An 18,906-nucleotide genomic window follows, 5' to 3' on the forward strand; every position below is an offset into this window, starting at 1 on the left:
ACACATCCAAAAAATATTGTTCTCACTTTGTCCATTTATCTTTGAGATTGAGGACAATGCAATTAATTAAATCCAAGCCCATTCATTCACTGTGTTCTTCATCTGCAGTGTCCAAAGATAAGACAGATTTATGGACTCCTGCACAGAGTGGACCCTTGTGAAAGTGCCACGGTGGAGATATAGAGTGCTTTTAGCAAGGTTATAAGTGAGCGTATTTTCTGTCTGTCTGACTGGGTGAACAGAATAAGATAGAACGTAATGAGGAGCGAAAAGCATGTTATCTTTTCCAAAAGGTAATCCCACACAGCTCTTTTCTGAAAAATAAATTGTGAAAAATAAGACAGTACCTTCTATAGAGCTCAGTTTAATAGGAGGTACTGATGCGTTCACTACTACTCATCTTCTTCTGCAGTGAATGAAAGAGTGGGCCATTGTTTCTCACTAAGAATACCCAAATTCATTACTTTTTCGTTCACAGACTGAACGGCAAAAGGAGGAAAGCTTGTCTCCGTCACTTGCTTTATTTCTTATTTACAATGAAGCTTGCTCATTTAATGCACTTAACTTCATTGCATCACTGTCATGAGCCCCCTTGACCTTTGCTCTGCTCTTAACCAGTCGGGGGATTTGAAAGGGTCAAAATCCAGCTGCCAGACGCCAAATCTGATAACTGTCTGGATTATAGCGCCCGGTCTGATGAACCGGACACTCTCATTTACAGTTACTGTGACAGTGTGGAGGACAGACACCATGCCGTCCTCTACCCCGCCTCACCCTGTCTGAACCTGCCCTTCTTCATTCATACTGTCCCCACTGTGTGATATTCCAATTCCTCATCATCATATAGAAGTATTGCTGCAACCAACGATTATTTTCATTATTGATTCTCAATGAATCGATTAATCATTTGGTCTATAACATGTCAGAAAAAAAATAATTTCCTAAATCCCAGGGAAATGTCATCAAATGTCTTGTTCTGTCCGACCAGCAGTCAAAAACCTAAAAAGATTCAGTTTATTATAACATAAGCAACAAATCAACAACAAACGATTATTAAAGTAGTTACCGATTATTTTTTTGTCGATATATATTCCCAGTAATAATATGCACAAAAGTTATCAAGGGACTATCACAACAGTTATTGTAATTAACATGTGTCTGCTATTTTTATATGCGTCCTTTTCAGTACACAACATTCAAAATTGGACTTCTTTCTGCTGTCAGTAGGATTTATTTCGGATTCAAACGGAATGAAATATAAATGCCAACACATGCCAATCCAAAGCAATAATTCATCATCAGAAATTGTTGTCTTCACATTTGTGATGAAAAACAGCTTCGTTGTTCAGGCTGCACAATATGTTCAATACCTGAGAGTCCGATAAACTGCTGCACACAACAGGAATGATATTGGTTTTCTCCAGATTAGCTGTAAACTTTTGCCTGATGCACACAATCAGCAGCAAACTACTTCTTCATTTTCATATTCACTGTACATAAAATGAAGTTTTTTGGCACTTTGCCAGAATGATCAGAGCAAATCTGAGCAAAGGGAAATATTATAGAATAGTGAATGGAGCAGAAGGTTGAAAATGAGCCAGAAGTATCAGGTCTTTTAACATTTTTACTTCTTTTTCATTTTTCTGTTCGACGAATCAGAAAATAAGATTAATATGCAGTGTATCGAAGCAGTTTCTAGTTTCCTGTCGAGACTTAGAGACTATATCAGGCTCTGTATATTTGGTGTCAGAGATAATAAGAATAATCAATCAGCTTCTTTCCTTTAACGGCGAGTGTCAGTGATCATTAATGATGCAAATGCAGCCAAATGCAAAGCTTTAACAGAAGAAGCAGGAAATGTGGTTCAATGAATCTAAAGCCCTGTTTGCCTTTCCAGATCGCTGTGTGGAACTCATACAGGGGGATGAACCTGACGGAGTCCCACCGAGACAAGAATAACAATGTGACAGACTCTCTGGCTAACAGGACTCTCATTGTCACCACGATACTGGTGAGGAGGAATGAGGAAGGTTAAACAGAGGACAGCATAGGGAGAAGGAGGGGAGTACATATGGGATGTGTAGAGCGTAGACAGGGGGCAACAGAGGAAATACAATGAGAGGGGAGAGGGACATGGTGAAGGAAAATCTCAACTGGATAGTTAGTCTGAATTTGTATTTTCATAATTCTGTCTAATTTGCACTTGGCCAGAGAAAAAGCTAGCATAGAAGAAAATGTATTTAAGTCAAGTCATCAAGAGTAAGTCATAGAATATTCAGGCATAGTAATTCAAGGACAACTGGATTTGTTAGACGTTTTGAGGGTCATCAGCTCTGAGCACTGATGAAGTGGTGAAGCATCTTCAAGATTAAACCTCCAAATTCAGCTGCCTTTTGCTTAGCATCTGGTGTGATAGTGTACAAAGAATTCAATCACAATCTTGAAAACTGTGAAATGCAGCGTTTTGTTTTTTTTTACCATGCAGGAAAATCCATATGTGATGCATAAAAAGTCAGACAAGGAGCTGATTGGGAATGATCGTTTCGAGGGTTACTGCCTGGACCTTTTGAAAGAGCTCTCCAACATCTTGGGTTTCACATACGAAGTCAGACTGGTGGCTGATGGGAAATACGGAGCCCAGAATGACAAGGGAGAGTGGAACGGGATGGTCCGGGAGCTGATCGACCACGTGAGTTAATAGCAGTCACTCCACAAGAGTTCCTATTCACAGGTATATTAGTTAGCTGGGAGGCGTACTGGGTTAATGAGCGACATGTGAGCATAACCCTAGCCTTTTGGTTTAATGTGAACATATATACCATAACCACAACCTATTCTCACTGGTAGAGGAAGTATTCAGATCTTTTACTTACATAAAAGTACCAATACCACAATGTAAAAACATTCAAACCATCCTGCATTTAAAATCCTACTAAGTACAGAAGTATTATCAGCAAAATGTACTTAAAGTATCAAAAGTAATGAATATTTTTACATCTGACATTATCAGATTAATACTGTTGCATGAATGTGTACCTGGAATTTTACTGTTATAATTGGTTGAGGTGGAGCTACTTTTAACTGCTTTATACAGGTAGTTCAGTCCAGCAGTTCCCAAACCCTCCAATGGCTATTTTATAAGATTTTAGTTTTTATAATGTAAGATCTTAATGCAAAAAGTAAGCAGTAACTCTAGCTGTCAATAAAATGTAGTCGAGTAGACGTATAAAGTATCATAAATTGGAAATACGTTTAAGTTTACTACAAGTACCTCAGAACTGAACATCGATACAGTACTTGCGTAAATGTACTTAGTTACTTTCCGCCACTTTTCTTCATGGCTAAACTGCTCCAGACCAAGTGAAATTTAGGGTACTATATTAAAAATGAATTAAAGGTCCACCTCATGAATCAGCTCCTATAGGGTCGTAATATGGATAAAAATTCTGCTTTGACAATTAATTGACAAATCAGTCTACAATTACGTTCACAGTAATGAAGCCTGTTTGCAGGGCGATGTGTTTCCAGACCAGTAGAATCACGTTCCTTTGATAATATCAGTAGGAGGTACAGTATAATCAATGGTCTTGTTTGGACCAGTTGCCCCCTCTGGCTATATAAACTGGGCTTGGTTGACCATGATTATGAATTATGAATGAATTCTACTTACTCTCATCACCAGTTGCCTGTCACCAGGGTAACAATGTGTCATTTTCCTCCATGATTCTCTTGTAGCTTTATATTATATTATTATTAGAAGCCACATGTAACCTTGAGAACCATTCACATGTAGTATCTTACTTCGTCTTCTGGCTTTTCAAGGTTGCAGACCTTGCTGTGGCTCCCTTGACCATCACCTATGTTAGAGAGAAAGTAATCGACTTCTCCAAGCCCTTCATGACCTTAGGTATCAGCATCCTGTACCGCAAACCTAACGGCACCAATCCGGGCGTGTTCTCCTTCCTTAATCCCCTGTCTCCGGACATCTGGATGTACGTACTGCTAGCCTGCACAGGAGTTAGCTGTGTGCTCTTTGTGATTGCCAGGTAAGAGGATGGATTGATGCCTGTGATAATGAGATGATGTATGATGGGATGAAAAAATATATTGTGTTACTGAGGGTATACTGTAGGACATATAGATGGTAGCTGCTTCCAGAACCGTCCACAGACAGTCAGCTTTGCCACAAGCTCGCAGAATCATGCCTGATGCATCAAATTCACAAATAAAGAACAATAATTACAAATATCCAGGAATAATTGGTGTATCTATGCTTCAGCAAATTTCTAATTTTGCATAGCTATTCTGAAATAATCAAAACTATACTTTTAGCTGCCAGATTGGCTTCCATTGTGGTCGCTCTTCACCTCCGTCTCAGGTAGCGTGCAAAACCCCTGCCAGCGGATTGCACCTAGCAACCCATAACTAAGATTGTACTGGAGAAGAACTGGAGAGCCCCCATGAGCTAATGTAGCTAATCTAGAGGAGGTTTTGCTTTTTTAGATTTTGGATCTTTCCTGCTGATATTGAAATGTATTTTTCTCTCTGTTCTTTTATTTGTGTTGCAGGTTTACTCCATATGAGTGGTACAACCCACATCCATGCAACCCGTCCTCGACTCTCATACAGAACAATTTCACTTTACTCAACAGTTTTTGGTTTGGCGTTGGAGCTCTCATGCGGCAAGGTATTTAGCTCACAGTTAAAGCGGTTATAATTGATATTTGTGTATTAGCAATGGATCAAATGACTACTTGTCTGTGAAAGAGGTTGCTCCAAAAAGTCCTCCAAATTAAATTACAAAATGTCATTTAATGACACTAGAAGAGCTTTCTGATGGAACGTCAGCAGGATGGCATCATTTGTCTGTGCTGTGCAAATAAACAACTTGGTCAGGTTTAGGGAAAGATCCTGGTTTGGTTTAGAACGACTACTTAACGTTGACTGACAGTTTGAAATTGGAAGTGAACGGTGGTCTCCTTTGTTAAAGTTCGAAGTCTAGAATTTGTTGCTCTATAACAATATCACTTTATTTCCTCCTTTTCCACCATCGTAATTACTACAGCCACTTGGGGGGTTTGTCACTTGAACATTAACATGTAATTTTGGGGCAGTTACTGTAATGAGTCTCAGTAGCTCCTAGTGACAAACCCAGAACTTTATAGTGGTTTTTGGTTTGTTTTTTTGGCCCACAACTTCACTCTTACTGCTCTCACCAGTGTTGTTTTTGGTTGCAGCTGGCAGCTGTTTTTAATAAAACCCACTATACACTACCTACTAGCTGGTGAACATGGCAGAGCATTTAGCAGCTAAAATTTCCATCTGGTGGTAGAGTGGAAACCAGATCAGAGCAAAAAGGACATTGAATATTGGACTGAAATTTGTCAGGTGGTCAGAAACACGACTCAGTTATTGCAGGTTTACAGGATTACTAATAGCAAAGGCTGCAAAGCCCTTACTGTATAGCTGACTAGTGAGCTCCCTGTACAGCAGTAAAGACTGTACTGACTCTGTAAACTCTGCTCTAAGCTGTTCAATTCAAAACATCAATATTCGCCTCCCTTTTTTTCTGCGAATTCCCGTTCCATGTAGCCTGGATCCAGTCCCCATTAATTGCAACCATACCCTGTTATAAGAATTATGTTGCACTTCATGGGGACTTGACCTCCCTCAAGGCAGGAGATTTGGGCAGGATAAGTCCGACATGCCCGATTGGACGGGTGAATGAACAAACCTTCTGAGAACACCAGTCCACAACAAACTGGCAATGCTGATGAAATGTTGAGATTTGGCTCACGACAAGCTATATTTGTCATTTTTATCAGTTCTTCAGAAATGCGGCAGTATTGATAAATGAAGAGACAAGTAAGGGAAGCTTTCATTAATAACGTTATTTTGATTTCTGATCCGTACACCAGATTAATGATAAACCTTCGACATCCTGTGTCCTGCTGAACTGCAGCAAGAGTCCAATTATACATTTTCATCTTATCACAAACAGGCTCAGACGGGGTTTATAGTGCATGTGCTGTGAGCTAGGTGTCTCATATTCTGCATGTGTGTGGCGTGTGTGTGTGTGTGTGTGTGTGTGTGTAACCTAGCAGTGTGGTAGTTGCCTTGCGCTTTCTGTGAAATGTGCCTGGGAGTAACTGCTATCATAGATACATTGCTGTTCAAGCAACCCTCCAGAATCTTTTACTCTACAAGCATAGTTAATTAAGGTTAATTAAAGGTAATTGTATCCCTCAATTTCATTCACCTTTTTTCGTTGCTTCTTTTCTCTGCACAGGGAGGTGCTCAATCCGCTTTTTTCAGTTTCATGTTGTGATTACATTTTTGGCATAATGTATTTCCTCATTTCGTTTATATTCAGCATTCTTTTGTCTTGGATCTTTTGCATTTAGTTCTTATAATTTGTGCTTTCTTTCTCTATTATGTTTGCTTTTTCACACTGATCCATTTTTTTGTAACTCTGTGTTGCAGACCAGACAAGTAGTGCAGAGAGGGGGAAAACAAACTGTATGAAGAGGTGCACAATTTATCATTCAGGGCTGAGGTGAAAATCCAATTGGAGCTCTGGTGTGAAACCAGCTATTAAGAAGAACCCCATTTGGACCGGAGTACTTGACTTCGCTTTGGAACAATATAGATGTTTTTTCATTTTTTTAGAGCATCTACACATAGTACACACACAAACTGCACTTCTTACCATTCTGTTACTTTTAAACCTTTTGTTCCCCATCTCTATGCTTCTAGGCTCGGAGCTGATGCCTAAGGCTCTGTCCACTCGTATAGTTGGGGGTATCTGGTGGTTCTTCACCTTAATCATCATCTCATCCTACACGGCCAACTTGGCTGCCTTCCTCACTGTGGAACGAATGGATGCGCCCATCGACTCGGCAGATGACCTGGCGAAGCAGACCAGGATTGAATACGGGGCAGTGAGGGATGGATCCACCATGACTTTCTTCAAGGTGCAGCTGCTGAAGGCTTTTAACTTTATCAAAGTCACAGCACAAAAAGTAATAGTTGAAATTACTATGCAGAAGTGCCTTTTTACTTTTTCAAAAGTTAATGTCAAGTTGTAGATCCTGTCATATTATGTTGGTGAATTGAAGTATTGCAGCAGACGTCAAATGAAAGCCCTCATCCATATTTAGTATAATTCCCCACATTAGATACATAAAATCCTTAATTTGAATATTCTTTTCTTCAGTAAAATGTTTTTCTTTTAGTAAAACCAAGCAGTTCGCGCTATACCTCTCTATTTTCAGTCATCTTGGTTTTTAACTGTGCCTGCACAGTGGTACAGTCCCTTCACTTCCATAAAATCAGAGTCATTAAGGTTCCCTCAGCTGCTCCTTCATCATCCTGTATCTTTTCCAAACATCCCATGAAAAAAAATCTAAAGACAGAGAAAAAGCATTTACTTTAATTAAAGGCAACGTAGATGCATCAAGAGGTGAGTATATGATGGGAAGTGGAGAAGATGTGTATTAAGACTACTTGTGTTTGTGTTTTGGGGTGTCAGTGTTGAAGTTAAACATATATTAACTTTTTACTTCATGCATTTAGTTAATGTATAACTGTACCGATGTCCTCAGGCAGGGCTGTGACTTCCTTCCCCCACCGCCACCCACTCCCCTTGCATCCTGGTGGCTCAGCAGGGGTGATCCATGCAGGGCTTTATCCCCCCAGATTGCAGCCAGTGATTACGGCTGCCTGGATAGGAAGAAGCAGGCTGTGTTGATGGCTCGAACAAATTGAATCAGCTGGAGGAGATTAAGAACACAGCTGTCCCATTTTCTCTGACTGAGCAAAGAGACACACACACACACACACACACACACACACACAGCAAGACACACACTCAAAGATAGATAGAGTCCCACACATCCTTTCAAACTTAAATGTGTTTATGACAGTATTTGAAATATAGTTAAGTACATGTATGGTGTGTATATGTGCAGCCACAAACACACATAGCCTATAGAGTATCAATGCATAACACTTCTTACCAACTTTTGCCTGCAGAAATCAAAGATCTCCACCTATGAGAAGATGTGGGCGTTTATGAGCAGCAGGAAGAACACTGCACTGGTTAAGAACAACAGGGAAGGCATCACCCGGGTCCTGACGACGGACTACGCCATGCTGATGGAGTCCACCAGCATTGAGTACATCAGCCAGAGAAACTGCAACCTCACACAGATCGGAGGACTCATAGACTCCAAGGGCTACGGAGTGGGAACACCCATCGGTAAGAAGAATGACACAGAGATTGTTAAATGTGGACATAGTGTCTCTAGATTTACTCCTCACCACCATCTTTGTCAGATAGTGGAGAATGAAAAGCCCCAAAGAACAGTCGTATCACTTTTTAATGTCTTGTCACTGTAATGGAGCAATAGTTTTAAAATACTCCATATTCCATATTCATTGAAAATGAGACCAGAACTTGTTGTTGCAAACAGTTATTGACATTGTACTTTTAAAGAAAAGTTTGGAGTTGTCCTTGTAACTTTGAGACACACATTGAGAAACAGTCATTGCTCGCTCTCTGTGGTAGATTTAGCCTCTAAGTTAGTGAAAACAAGCCACAGACAGGTAGATACTGCACAAGTCACATTCATACAGGCTCTTCTGAGAATATTAAAATGCAGTGAAGGCCCTCTGACAGGTCTGTTGATAGAATAGAATTTCAATAGAACTTCTGTAAATGGAGGCTTTGTAGTGTGGGTATTTCATTCTTCAGGAGTTCAAGTGCAGAGCCGCTATCCTGGACATGCAGATGCACTTCCATCAAAAAGCTCTGCCAGCTGTTCAGTGCAAATGTTCATGTAAGGTTTCAGGCCAGTTTGTTGGATTGAGAACTTACACTGGAAGCGAGTCAACCCACTGGACTGTGTGTGCAGTTGGTACTGTTGGATGTTAACTTAAGCAGTACTTAACATCCTGTGTCTCTCTTGTGTTTTCTCTTTCCCTCTCTAGATATTTTTTTAGTCTTCTTTTATTTTGTTGTCTTTTAGTTATCTTAAATTATTCCCCCCCTCCTTCTGACTCACTGTAGAGCCAGTTAAATGTTTTGCTAAACTGGGGTAGTTTTGCTGAGCACAAGCCGTCTTTGCCGAGAGCATAAGTTACACACATCCATCCATAGAAGCTGCTAAGTACAGGACATACATTGGGGGGGGGGGCTTTAGGCAGAATCATTGGCAATGCCTCTCACCCCTGACATGCCATCCTCACGTTGTGTCGGGGGTGAGAGGCATTGCCTCTGTAGTTTGACACACCTCTCAGTTCCACTCCAGCCAGCAAGCCAACCTTCCTGACGAGCTTGTGGATTATAGGGTTGTCGGCTGCTCTCACCCTGCACTGCTGTGTAGGATATAATGATGGTCACAGCAGAATGGGAGAATATCTGCAGCACAGTACTGCAGATGGCAATTGTCCAGATGTTCCTCTGAAAGTTAAATTGGCACTGAAACCCCTTGTAGAGGGCAGTGGAGTTGCTAATCCATTTCAGTTTTATGTGCAGGTAGTTCAGCCCACGCCATTTGTCTGCATTCAGCCTCTTTTCATTGCTGGTAAAAGATACAAGAACTAAGCTTGATCTAAAGGCAGAGAGGTGTACACGAAGAACACATAAGCAAGGAGACACCAGTTACATACTGTGGCTGACCGCTGAGATGATTTTTAGTGTATGACACTAAGAGAAGCATCTGTCTGCATGTCCATGAGTGTAGTCCAGAGCAGGTCAGGTGATGTGACAGGAAAATTATGCTTGTTCCCCAACATTAACAGTGTTTTTATGTCAGTCAGGGATAGTGAAAACAAGTTATATATATGGGGTGGCTGTGCTACAGATGTCATCCTCCACCCCAATATCTAGCTAGTATGTAGGCAAACTGCAGTGATGGCTTTAATGGGGATCGGCGGTATGTCAGGACCAGTCCCTTCGATTACTTCACTTTTTTTAGTTCTTTGTTTTCCACAGCACAGGGACTGTGCACAGGTTTAGGTTAAAGGCATGCTTTAGAACTAAACACAGCTGAGTGGCACGTCACTGAAGCACCCTTAGGCTGATTTCCTCAAGGAAGATGCCTGAGCTGAGCTGACAACTGAGTCTATTGGAGGTCATTGGAGGTCATTGGTAGATAGGGAGGGAGGGTGGGCAGAAGCTTCCTTGTCAAACCTAACCTCCGTCAGATGTTTCTGTATCTGCTTCACCTCCTCTCTAGAGACTCTCATCCAGAGTCTTTGGTCCCAGTCAGTCACCTCAGAGCTTCAAAGATGTAGTGTTGAGGCCAAATGCAGAAATAAACAGGCAATGAGTTTGTGCATGTGTAAACCTAGCTAAGTAGTGTTACTCGAAATGCATTTTAAATAACAATAAACATTACAAATGCATATTGGAGTTTTATGTCAAGATACATGTAGATTCATGTTTCCTGTCACATAGTTAATTCTGTTCTTAAATTTCACAGTAAAATGCTTATGGTTCACTAAAACACTGTAAACACTGTGGACAGAGGGGTGTGTCAGCAGGGCTGCCGTGCCTTATTTTATTAATGGGACATTATCTATCAATAAAGAATGACAAATAAGTATGCATGCATCTCTATTTGCCTTCTCCCTCGCCAGGTTCTCCATACAGAGATAAAGTGACCATCGCCATCCTTCAGCTGCAGGAGGAGGGGAAGCTGCACATGATGAAGGAGAAGTGGTGGAGAGGCAATGGCTGTCCAGAGGAGGACAACAAGGAAGCCAACGCTCTGGGCGTGGAGAACATTGGCGGTATCTTTATCGTCCTGGCTGCTGGTCTTGTTCTCTCTGTGTTCGTTGCCATCGGAGAGTTCATCTACAAGGCGCGCAGGAACGCCGACATAGAAGAGGTGAGTGAGGGCGAGGAACTGCTGTTCTTCTGCTGAGTGATGATGACAAATGACTGGATTAAAGGTTGTGCTTTGCTCCGAGGGAACAGGGGTTTGTAGTCAGATTGTCGTTTTGTTGAGGAAAGGATGTGGTTTAATTCATTGTAGGTTGCATGGCCATAGTGATGTTTGAGAGTAACAACTTAAATTCACCAAAGTCAGGAAACATGAACAGCAATATTAAAGTTTCAGATAAAGGAATAGAGTTTCAGCGCGAAACGCCTCCTCCGTCCCAAACTCCGCCTGTTGTTGAACAGAACCTTTGCCGTCGGCCGTGAAACTAGACCGCCACACCGGCAAGAAGACCTCATCCGCTCGGTGACCCACTGCTCCTCACAGTGAATGTCCTCATTTAGCAACAAGAAGTTGTCTCTGTGTTTTTCTTTGAAGCAGAAGACAGAAGTAAATGTATCAAAAATAATTCCAATTCCTTCTGACGAAATTGATCAATTTAACAAATCAATTTGAATATTTACTTCCATCAGAAGGTGGTGCCCCTTATTCAAACAAGAGCAAATTTTTTATTTTAAAGTAGTAATAGAATCTTATTTTGGGTCCCCGTGGTGAGGTGAATCACTACACTGAGCAATGTTTTCTTTAGTTTGTCTTTGTTAGTTAGGAATTAATATTTTCTAACTATACAAGTGCTTGTTAGATGTTGTTTGCTTTATCAAAATTAATTTACCCAAAAATCACATTTGCACTTGCTGGTGCAACAAGAAACTCACTAGATGGATTTATTACTTATCAGTGTCTGACAGTCCTACACAGTAAACAGTTATGCTAAATATAAATATAGTAAATAAGTGGTGAGTTGGCTGCTCCAAATGACAGACAACTCAACCGTTCACTCGCTATTATTTGTGTAATTAAATTTTTTCTCATCTGTCCAAAATGTGTAATGTATGATTCATTTCACAGCTTTCCACGCTGTTATCAAAGGCGACAATACCATTCATATGATTAAGTTCTTTGCTTTGTTTTGTTTTTGTCTTATTTGCTTTTTTGCTTCTTATTATCAGAAAATATCCACTTTTTGTTTACATGTCTACATGTTTTGATCTCTTTTGTGTTTCCCCCCCTCCATCTTCTTTTTTTCTATGCATGCTTGTGTCAGGCCTTTTGTTTCTTTTACGGGGTGCAGTCCCGTCAGTTCCAGCGGCGTGGCTCCACCTCCTCCTCCGGCACCTCCTTATCTACTGATCTGGAGAGCGGCAGGCTACTGGGGGATGACACAGAGTAGCCGTGGCAGCACATTTACAACACATATACACCTAGATGATAGGTCTGTAACCAGGTGTCCTTCTCCCTGCCCCTTTTGAAAAAACCCCAGTATACCTACACCTGTGTCAGGCAATCCCAGTTACCGTTATCATCTTACCCTCAATACCTGAGCCTCATGCTCATACTGCTTCCCTGCAAAGTGTTCTGGTTTCAGTTGGTTTCAACTGATATTTTGTTGATTTTGTCAAATGTATTGCTTTTGTCTTAAGGCCAGTGTTAAATTAAGACAAAGTTTAACAAGATTACTGTGAGGTGTTATACTGTATAACTGGGTATATTTCAGCAGAAGGATATACTTCACTTTCTAACAAGCTTGTTTTATAAAGAGAATTCACACTCTGCTTCATAAGTGACCACCCCCTCCTATTTACATGCTCTTGTTATGCAGCATGTAAGGAGCACTTTACTGATGAAAGCCTGAATACAGACTATAATTAAGGAAAACACTCAAGACATCTGCTAGATTTTTTTTTAAGTTGCAAGTTATTATATAAAATGTGAGTCACCTGTTTGTGTCCTTTTGAGCACAAAGTTATTAGAATTCAGGATAGTTTGCACAATGTGGCATTTAAGTTCATATAAACAGTGTAGAGCTCTGCAGTGGTGCCCTGCTGTTTTCAGGCTTGTAGCCTTCCAATACAAGCTCACAAGTTTCGCTTCGTTCAGTGTAGTCTCTGTAGGCATGTTCGTGTACTTTAGAAGCAGACTTTGAATGCCTTTTGGGAAATCAAAAGATAGGAAAAGTTATTTGAATATTTTCCCCCTCATTAAGCACGTTGGTAGACTGGTTTGGTTGGCTGTAACAGTGATGGAACAACATGTCAGGTTAAGATGTCCCCTGACACAGAGCCAAAGCCAAAAGTAAGGTTGTATTTCATAAATAACTTTGGGTGACTGCAGGACATTTTAACTTAAGTAATGATCAATGGGATCACAGAGGGATACACAGAGGGACTCTCAAGGTTTTCCTTCTCCCCTGGACTGACCTTGTTATCAAGCCGCAAGATCTATCTCTCTCCAAAGTGTAGTGAAAAACCTCAAGAACATATTTCGTTAATTATAGAACATATTAACTGCTACAAAGATGAAAAATTTATACTACTGTCATTAAAGGGTATAAAATCAGTGCACATAAGATAAACCACTAAATAAGTAAATAAGATACCTCTCAAATATGTACACTGGGACTGCCAGGTGGCAAGAATCTTTCATTATAATATAATACAAGTAAATTAACTTTTCATCCTTGATTTAGTTCCCATTAGTTAAGTAAGTATGGTTTAGGTTTTTACAGTGTACAAATCCAGAAAAAAAACATGAATTGAATCTGCGTTTTTTGCTCCTGTTTCTCAGTCTTTAAGGTGTGAGGTTGGTGCGAGGCAGGTTTTCTCCACTGATACTGAGTCTTACTGGTGTTCGTGGGAAACCCTGCAGGAAGCCATATTCGTTTTGAGAAGCCTTAGGCAAAGCCTGAGGATGAAGGAGAAAGACCTTCTATGGTCCTTCGATGCAAAGACCTACAGATAAAAAACGGCATGACTTTGTGTTGTGAATGATCATTTGCAAAATAGTGAGCACCCTCTTTGTAGGAGAGCAAAATAAAAGACAAATAAACATGATCGAAGATTAATGAGTTCAATGCGATGTATTATTCTGCAGAATCAAATAAGCCCAAGGCTTCTCATTTCAGATGGCCCTCTCTTTGATCATTTCAAATAATTACTGTATTATGAATTCATAGCTCCCTGCGTTGGGATGTTACACAGCAGACACTGTCCTTCATCTCGTCTGTCTAATTGGATTTTACGACGAGACAACAGTTGCTTACAACTCTTTTAGATACGTTTACAATTTATGTGTGTTTTGTCATTTCTGGCGTTAGTCTGGTCACACTTCAGCGCTGATTGGCTGCCTGCTCACATTCAGCTGCAGGCAAGCTGAATGTGTCATTGCCTTAGGTTTAAACTTAAATTAGTTTAGCTTTCAATTAAGGCTGTATCCAATGACTCCCTTGTTCATCCAATTATGGAGCAGCAGTATTTAAATTCATAGCCAAAGTCCATAATGACTTTATTGGAAATCAGCTTTCTTAACCCAGGCCTTTGTTGTTCTCTTTGGCAGTGCGTGTCTTTCAGCGCTGTGATGGAGGAGTTGGGCATCTCCCTGCAGTGTTACAAAGGTATCAGGAGGAGGTCGCGACCCCACAGCGGAGCAAGGTCAGCTTGCATCCTCTGTCAACCCAAACGCACTGCGAGGAGGGAGGGAGTGAGACGGGACTCCAGCACGTGAGCCTTGGATCTAAAAACTGCTGGAACGTAGATCAGAGACTGCTATTTGATCGCTTTCCACTCCTCAGATTTGTTTAGTGGGCCACCAAACGATATGAAGCTGTTTCCTCATCACCCCTGTCTTTATACTGTATGTGTTTGGATAATACATTAAGCATTATACTGTAGATGTAGTTTACAAAGTCTTGGCCTTGTATCAACATTAATAATGTTAAAACAGGTGACGACTACGAGAATGAAAGCTCTCTCATAGTATAAACCATTGCTGTTCCCTCATGGCTGTAGTTCACTGTTCTGAGCAGTTTGCAGAGTTGAATCTGCACACTTTATAGATACTCCCATTGTATAAATGTAAGACAACTTCACTGATTTTCACAGTAAAAAGATTTTTGCATTTTTTAAACAGCTGTCCGATTCGCTGTCATTGTTGTTGTTTATGGCTGGCAGCGGTGTGTGAGCATGTTTCTTTATGTGCCTCCTGGCAGGCAGAATAGTGGCTTCAGAGCAGATTGCTGAGCCAAACCTGGCCAGTGAAAAGAGATAAGGACCTCGAAGGAAAAGTCAGGAACGCACCTGCTGTTTTATACCCTTCAAGCACCAACATCACAGACATCAAACCCCCCCCACACACACACACTCACACAGACTGAAATATAGCTGTCTGTGCACCAGAGAAAGGATATGATACAGGGAGAAGGAAAGGACAAAATGAGAAGCCTTTTTTTTTTTGCATGAAATTCTCAGGAGGTCAAAGACAAAACGTGATTTCCTTGTTCCCCTGGGAGTAACAGTCTTGTTTTTCAATAAGTCATTTTTTTCTGTTTGCAGTTGTCAAATTTAAAAGCCTGAGGGGAGATCTTGTCTCCCAGTAGTGACACTGTATCTCAGTGGATGTGTGCATTTTAATAAAAAGTGAAACGCTTCTGTTCAAGCTACTTTACAAGCTTGCCGTACATGTTATACCTACCAGCAGATTTAAGGAGCAATATAATTTATGAAGATATATGAGATTATGGTCCACATTATGTTAAACTTAACATAAAACCTATTTTGGAAGAACAAGTCATTCACACAAAAGACTTGTCGAGGAATACGTGCTGAAAGATGTTTCGAGAAAACTTAATTTGAATTAGATTTTGTTTGACTAATTTACAAATTCAATTTGCCTTCACTCACCACTCAAACGAACAAGTTTGCTTTTCCACAAGTTTAAACCAGGAAGATCTATCGCCTGACAGCAGTGTGTGCAGCACACATGAATATGTCCTCAGGGGCTGCAGCACAATTACCTATCTGCAGCATGAATACAGAGAGCATCCATTAATATTTTCATTGACAAGTCTTGTACATCCACCTAGCTTCATGCTACATTAGGAGCTTCCTCACATCCTCAGGATTGTTTCTGTCCACTGAACTGTACCTCAGGGTAAAATAAATGAATCAAAGGAGGATCAATGTAAGAGTTCACTCATGCTCTTTGTCTCTCTGCCACCTCTTACTCAACCCTTTTAAACTCTTCTCTTTATCAGCATTTACTTTCTGTCCTTCCTTTAGCCCTTTAGTCTTACTGTGCACCTGCCTTACACTCTGTCAGTGGACTGGACGTGTACTATGTGTTCTTTTGGAAAAAAGCCTGTTGACGCCATCAATTCAGTATTCCGGTACAGTCCATCAGTACAGTCGAAATGTTGACAATGTCAACATGAATGTTGGTCAGAAACTGTAGAGGGGAAAAATAAAGAGGAAACAGACTGCTAATGGATCACATTAAATCTTAATACAATTCATTATCAGTAATGTCAGGACTTTCAAAACTGACCCCACGATTCCCGGCGTTTACCAGCTAATGCAGTGACATTTCAAACAGGTAAGAGCAATAAATGGATATAAATACTTTATAAATGACTCGAGTCAGGGGTTTTGTTGTGACATTTCTCCCGGTGGATTGTGCGCACTGGTTTGTGTGCATCCTAAGAGAATTGGACCGAGCTTTTCTTAATCTCTCCATGTAATGAGTTTTTCTCTTTTTTGGTATTTAGATTAATTCTGGGATTGGGCTCAGTCCAATGTAATAGCGTTTGGTTGTCTCTAATCTCCTAACCCCATAATTCTTAATCAAAACCAAAGGCACTATTTTTTTATCATTATCTAATCCGTCATGAATGAGGCCATGGATTACAACTCTGACCTTGGCATTCTGCATGGCTGAGCAGGAACTCCCCTTCTTCTTACTAACCTAAGACGACCTCACCTGGACAACATTCTGCTGTTGGACAACGTCTCCATTTTCACCTGTGTTCATGTCCTTGTTTGTTTCAACCACAGAAACTATTTGTCTCAATAATCCTGAAACACCGAGCCCTCACCCTTGGCGGTGGTGGAGAGGTGACAGAGAAAATGGGGAGAGATAAAGGGATAGTGGCATCTGTCTGTTTGTGGCATCAGTAAGGCGGTCAGAGATTATGGTCCATACTTCTACACCTCCTGCACAGATGAAGAGAGAGAGAGATTGAGAGAAAGATAGACAGCTCAAACAGCCTGCTGTTGACACCTTAAACATGCACAGTATATGACAGACGGGATACATTTGACCACCTTATTGTATAAAACCAGCTGCATTATAAAAATACATTTTACATCAGAAAGCACTTATACATTCCTTGTACACTTTGTAGAGTTTCTACCTCTCTATGTATTTTAAATCTCACACAGAGATCCTTCAGACCTGTCGAGTCTGGTTCATGTTCCACTATCATGAGGCTCTCGACTGTACATACAAGTACAGAAGAATCAAATCAAAGCTATGACTCCCACAGACGTTTGAGTGCGTCCCATCCATCACAATGAGATGAACCGTCTCGGGGGCTGATAAGGCAGGTCTGTGTCAACAACCTGTCAATGAAGACAAACGAGGAGGAGGAGGACTCTTGGAGGTGCGGAGAGTCATTTATCTCTCTAACTCTCTCTCTCTCTCTCTCTCTCTCTCTCTGTTTGTCTCTCTGTCTCACTTTCTCTCTTACCATCTGAAAGCCTGGCTGTAAATAATTCAGCTCTCATCTGCTGGCGTGCAGGTGAAGTGGCCTTATGGATATAAAACGACACAAGATAGTAACTCTAATTCTTTCAGAAAACTGCAGGGCCTCATTTATGATGCTTTTTATCCTTTTAGACCCATCCTCAAAGGCTTAAAGTCAGGTTTATTATTATTATTATTATTATTATGAATTATGATCATACACATCCTTGTCAGCTCATAAACAGACCAGATGAAAGGCATATTGTGATGCCCTTTCCCCAAGTTTCAAATTGAGATTAAATATGTGAATTCGTTTTTTTTCACTTTTTCACTAAAGATCTAATGCAAATCAAATCATTGCTGTCGTGTTAAAACAATAAATCTCCAAATCTTCAACTTTTTATGAGCAAAGTCAAACAGCCTTGTGACATTGCATTTTTCAGACTATCAAAGGGGTTTTAAATTGGTTCATTTATCTTTAGAAGTTGAAGAATTTTCTCAACTTATAGGAAGGAACTCTTAATCCTTCCTTGGTGGTTTTCACTGGACAGCTACAAGAAGTAAATCATCCTGATGTTTAAGAGGATGAATAAACCATGAGCTTCAATCTGTATCTCTGATGATAAAAGAAAAACAGCCACGTAAATGTTTTACTATCTAAAAGAGGTACTCTAGCAGTTTGGTATTGCACCTCCATAAAGTTGGGGGATTTATGAGAGACAGATAAAAAAAGAACAGTCAAAATTGAAGCAACAGAGGCAGAGATATCCTGAGTCCTTAGTTCCTATAGTAAAGATCAAGCTCGAAAAACAGGGAATCCCATAATGCAACTCAATGTGTTTTCAATAGACTCTTCCTGCCTGGTAGTGGCCCAACTAAGTAACTAAGTGTAAATCTCAGTCTCAGACTTTAGAAAGCTCCTCCAGAGCCACAGATTTCACAATGCAACACTTTTCACAGGCTGAGTAGAACTCGGTATCTCAGTGAGATCATTCATTTACGATTTAACTCCTTGTCATCAGACATTGACCCTACGTGTCTCTTTAAAAAGCTCATGTTTCATGTCGCTGTATAGCGTATGTGTGGCAAGAAACTCCGCGTCCGTATAAACAAAGTATCTCACCTGTGTTAAAGTGGGCTCATCCTGCGCCTTATTCCCAAAACAGCCCCCCTAAAGATAAACAGACTGGGATGCTCTATTTTCTTCCGCGAGAGCTATTATAGCATGAGATGTTCATTCTGAGCAACTGCCTCATTGCACAGCTATTGCAAAGACCATTCCCACCCGGCATGACCGTGTCACTCAAAGCAGCGCTGGAGCTATGGGCATTTTTGCGGGCTTCAGTCATGTCATCTGAGACATTTAATTGGGCCCGGGCCGCCA

At 40.7% G+C, this 18,906-nt stretch overlaps 1 protein-coding gene across 3 annotated transcripts in view; it reads left to right on the plus strand.

Moving 5' to 3' along the window:
- Positions 1-14,507, plus strand: part of LOC139295552 (glutamate receptor ionotropic, kainate 1-like) — a 31,395-nt gene extending 16,888 nt beyond the window's left edge. For 2 of the 3 annotated variants that reach the window (XM_070917751.1, XM_070917752.1), the window contains 8 exons: positions 1,898-2,011; positions 2,486-2,689; positions 3,823-4,046; positions 4,569-4,687; positions 6,757-6,974; positions 8,035-8,260; positions 10,645-10,895; positions 14,340-14,507. In XM_070917751.1, coding sequence (XP_070773852.1) covers positions 1,898-2,011; positions 2,486-2,689; positions 3,823-4,046; positions 4,569-4,687; positions 6,757-6,974; positions 8,035-8,260; positions 10,645-10,895; positions 14,340-14,507 — 1,524 coding nt within the window. Of the gene's footprint in view, positions 1-1,897; positions 2,012-2,485; positions 2,690-3,822; positions 4,047-4,568; positions 4,688-6,756; positions 6,975-8,034; positions 8,261-10,644; positions 10,896-12,051; positions 12,178-14,339 lie in introns of those variants that run through there. The other variant, XM_070917753.1, reaches the window with a different exon arrangement.
- The last annotated feature ends 4,399 nt before the right edge of the window (positions 14,508-18,906 follow it).

The sequence above is a fragment of the Enoplosus armatus genome, chromosome 13, assembly GCF_043641665.1.
Source record: "Enoplosus armatus isolate fEnoArm2 chromosome 13, fEnoArm2.hap1, whole genome shotgun sequence".
NCBI classification, from domain to species: Eukaryota; Metazoa; Chordata; class Actinopteri; order Centrarchiformes; family Enoplosidae; genus Enoplosus; species Enoplosus armatus.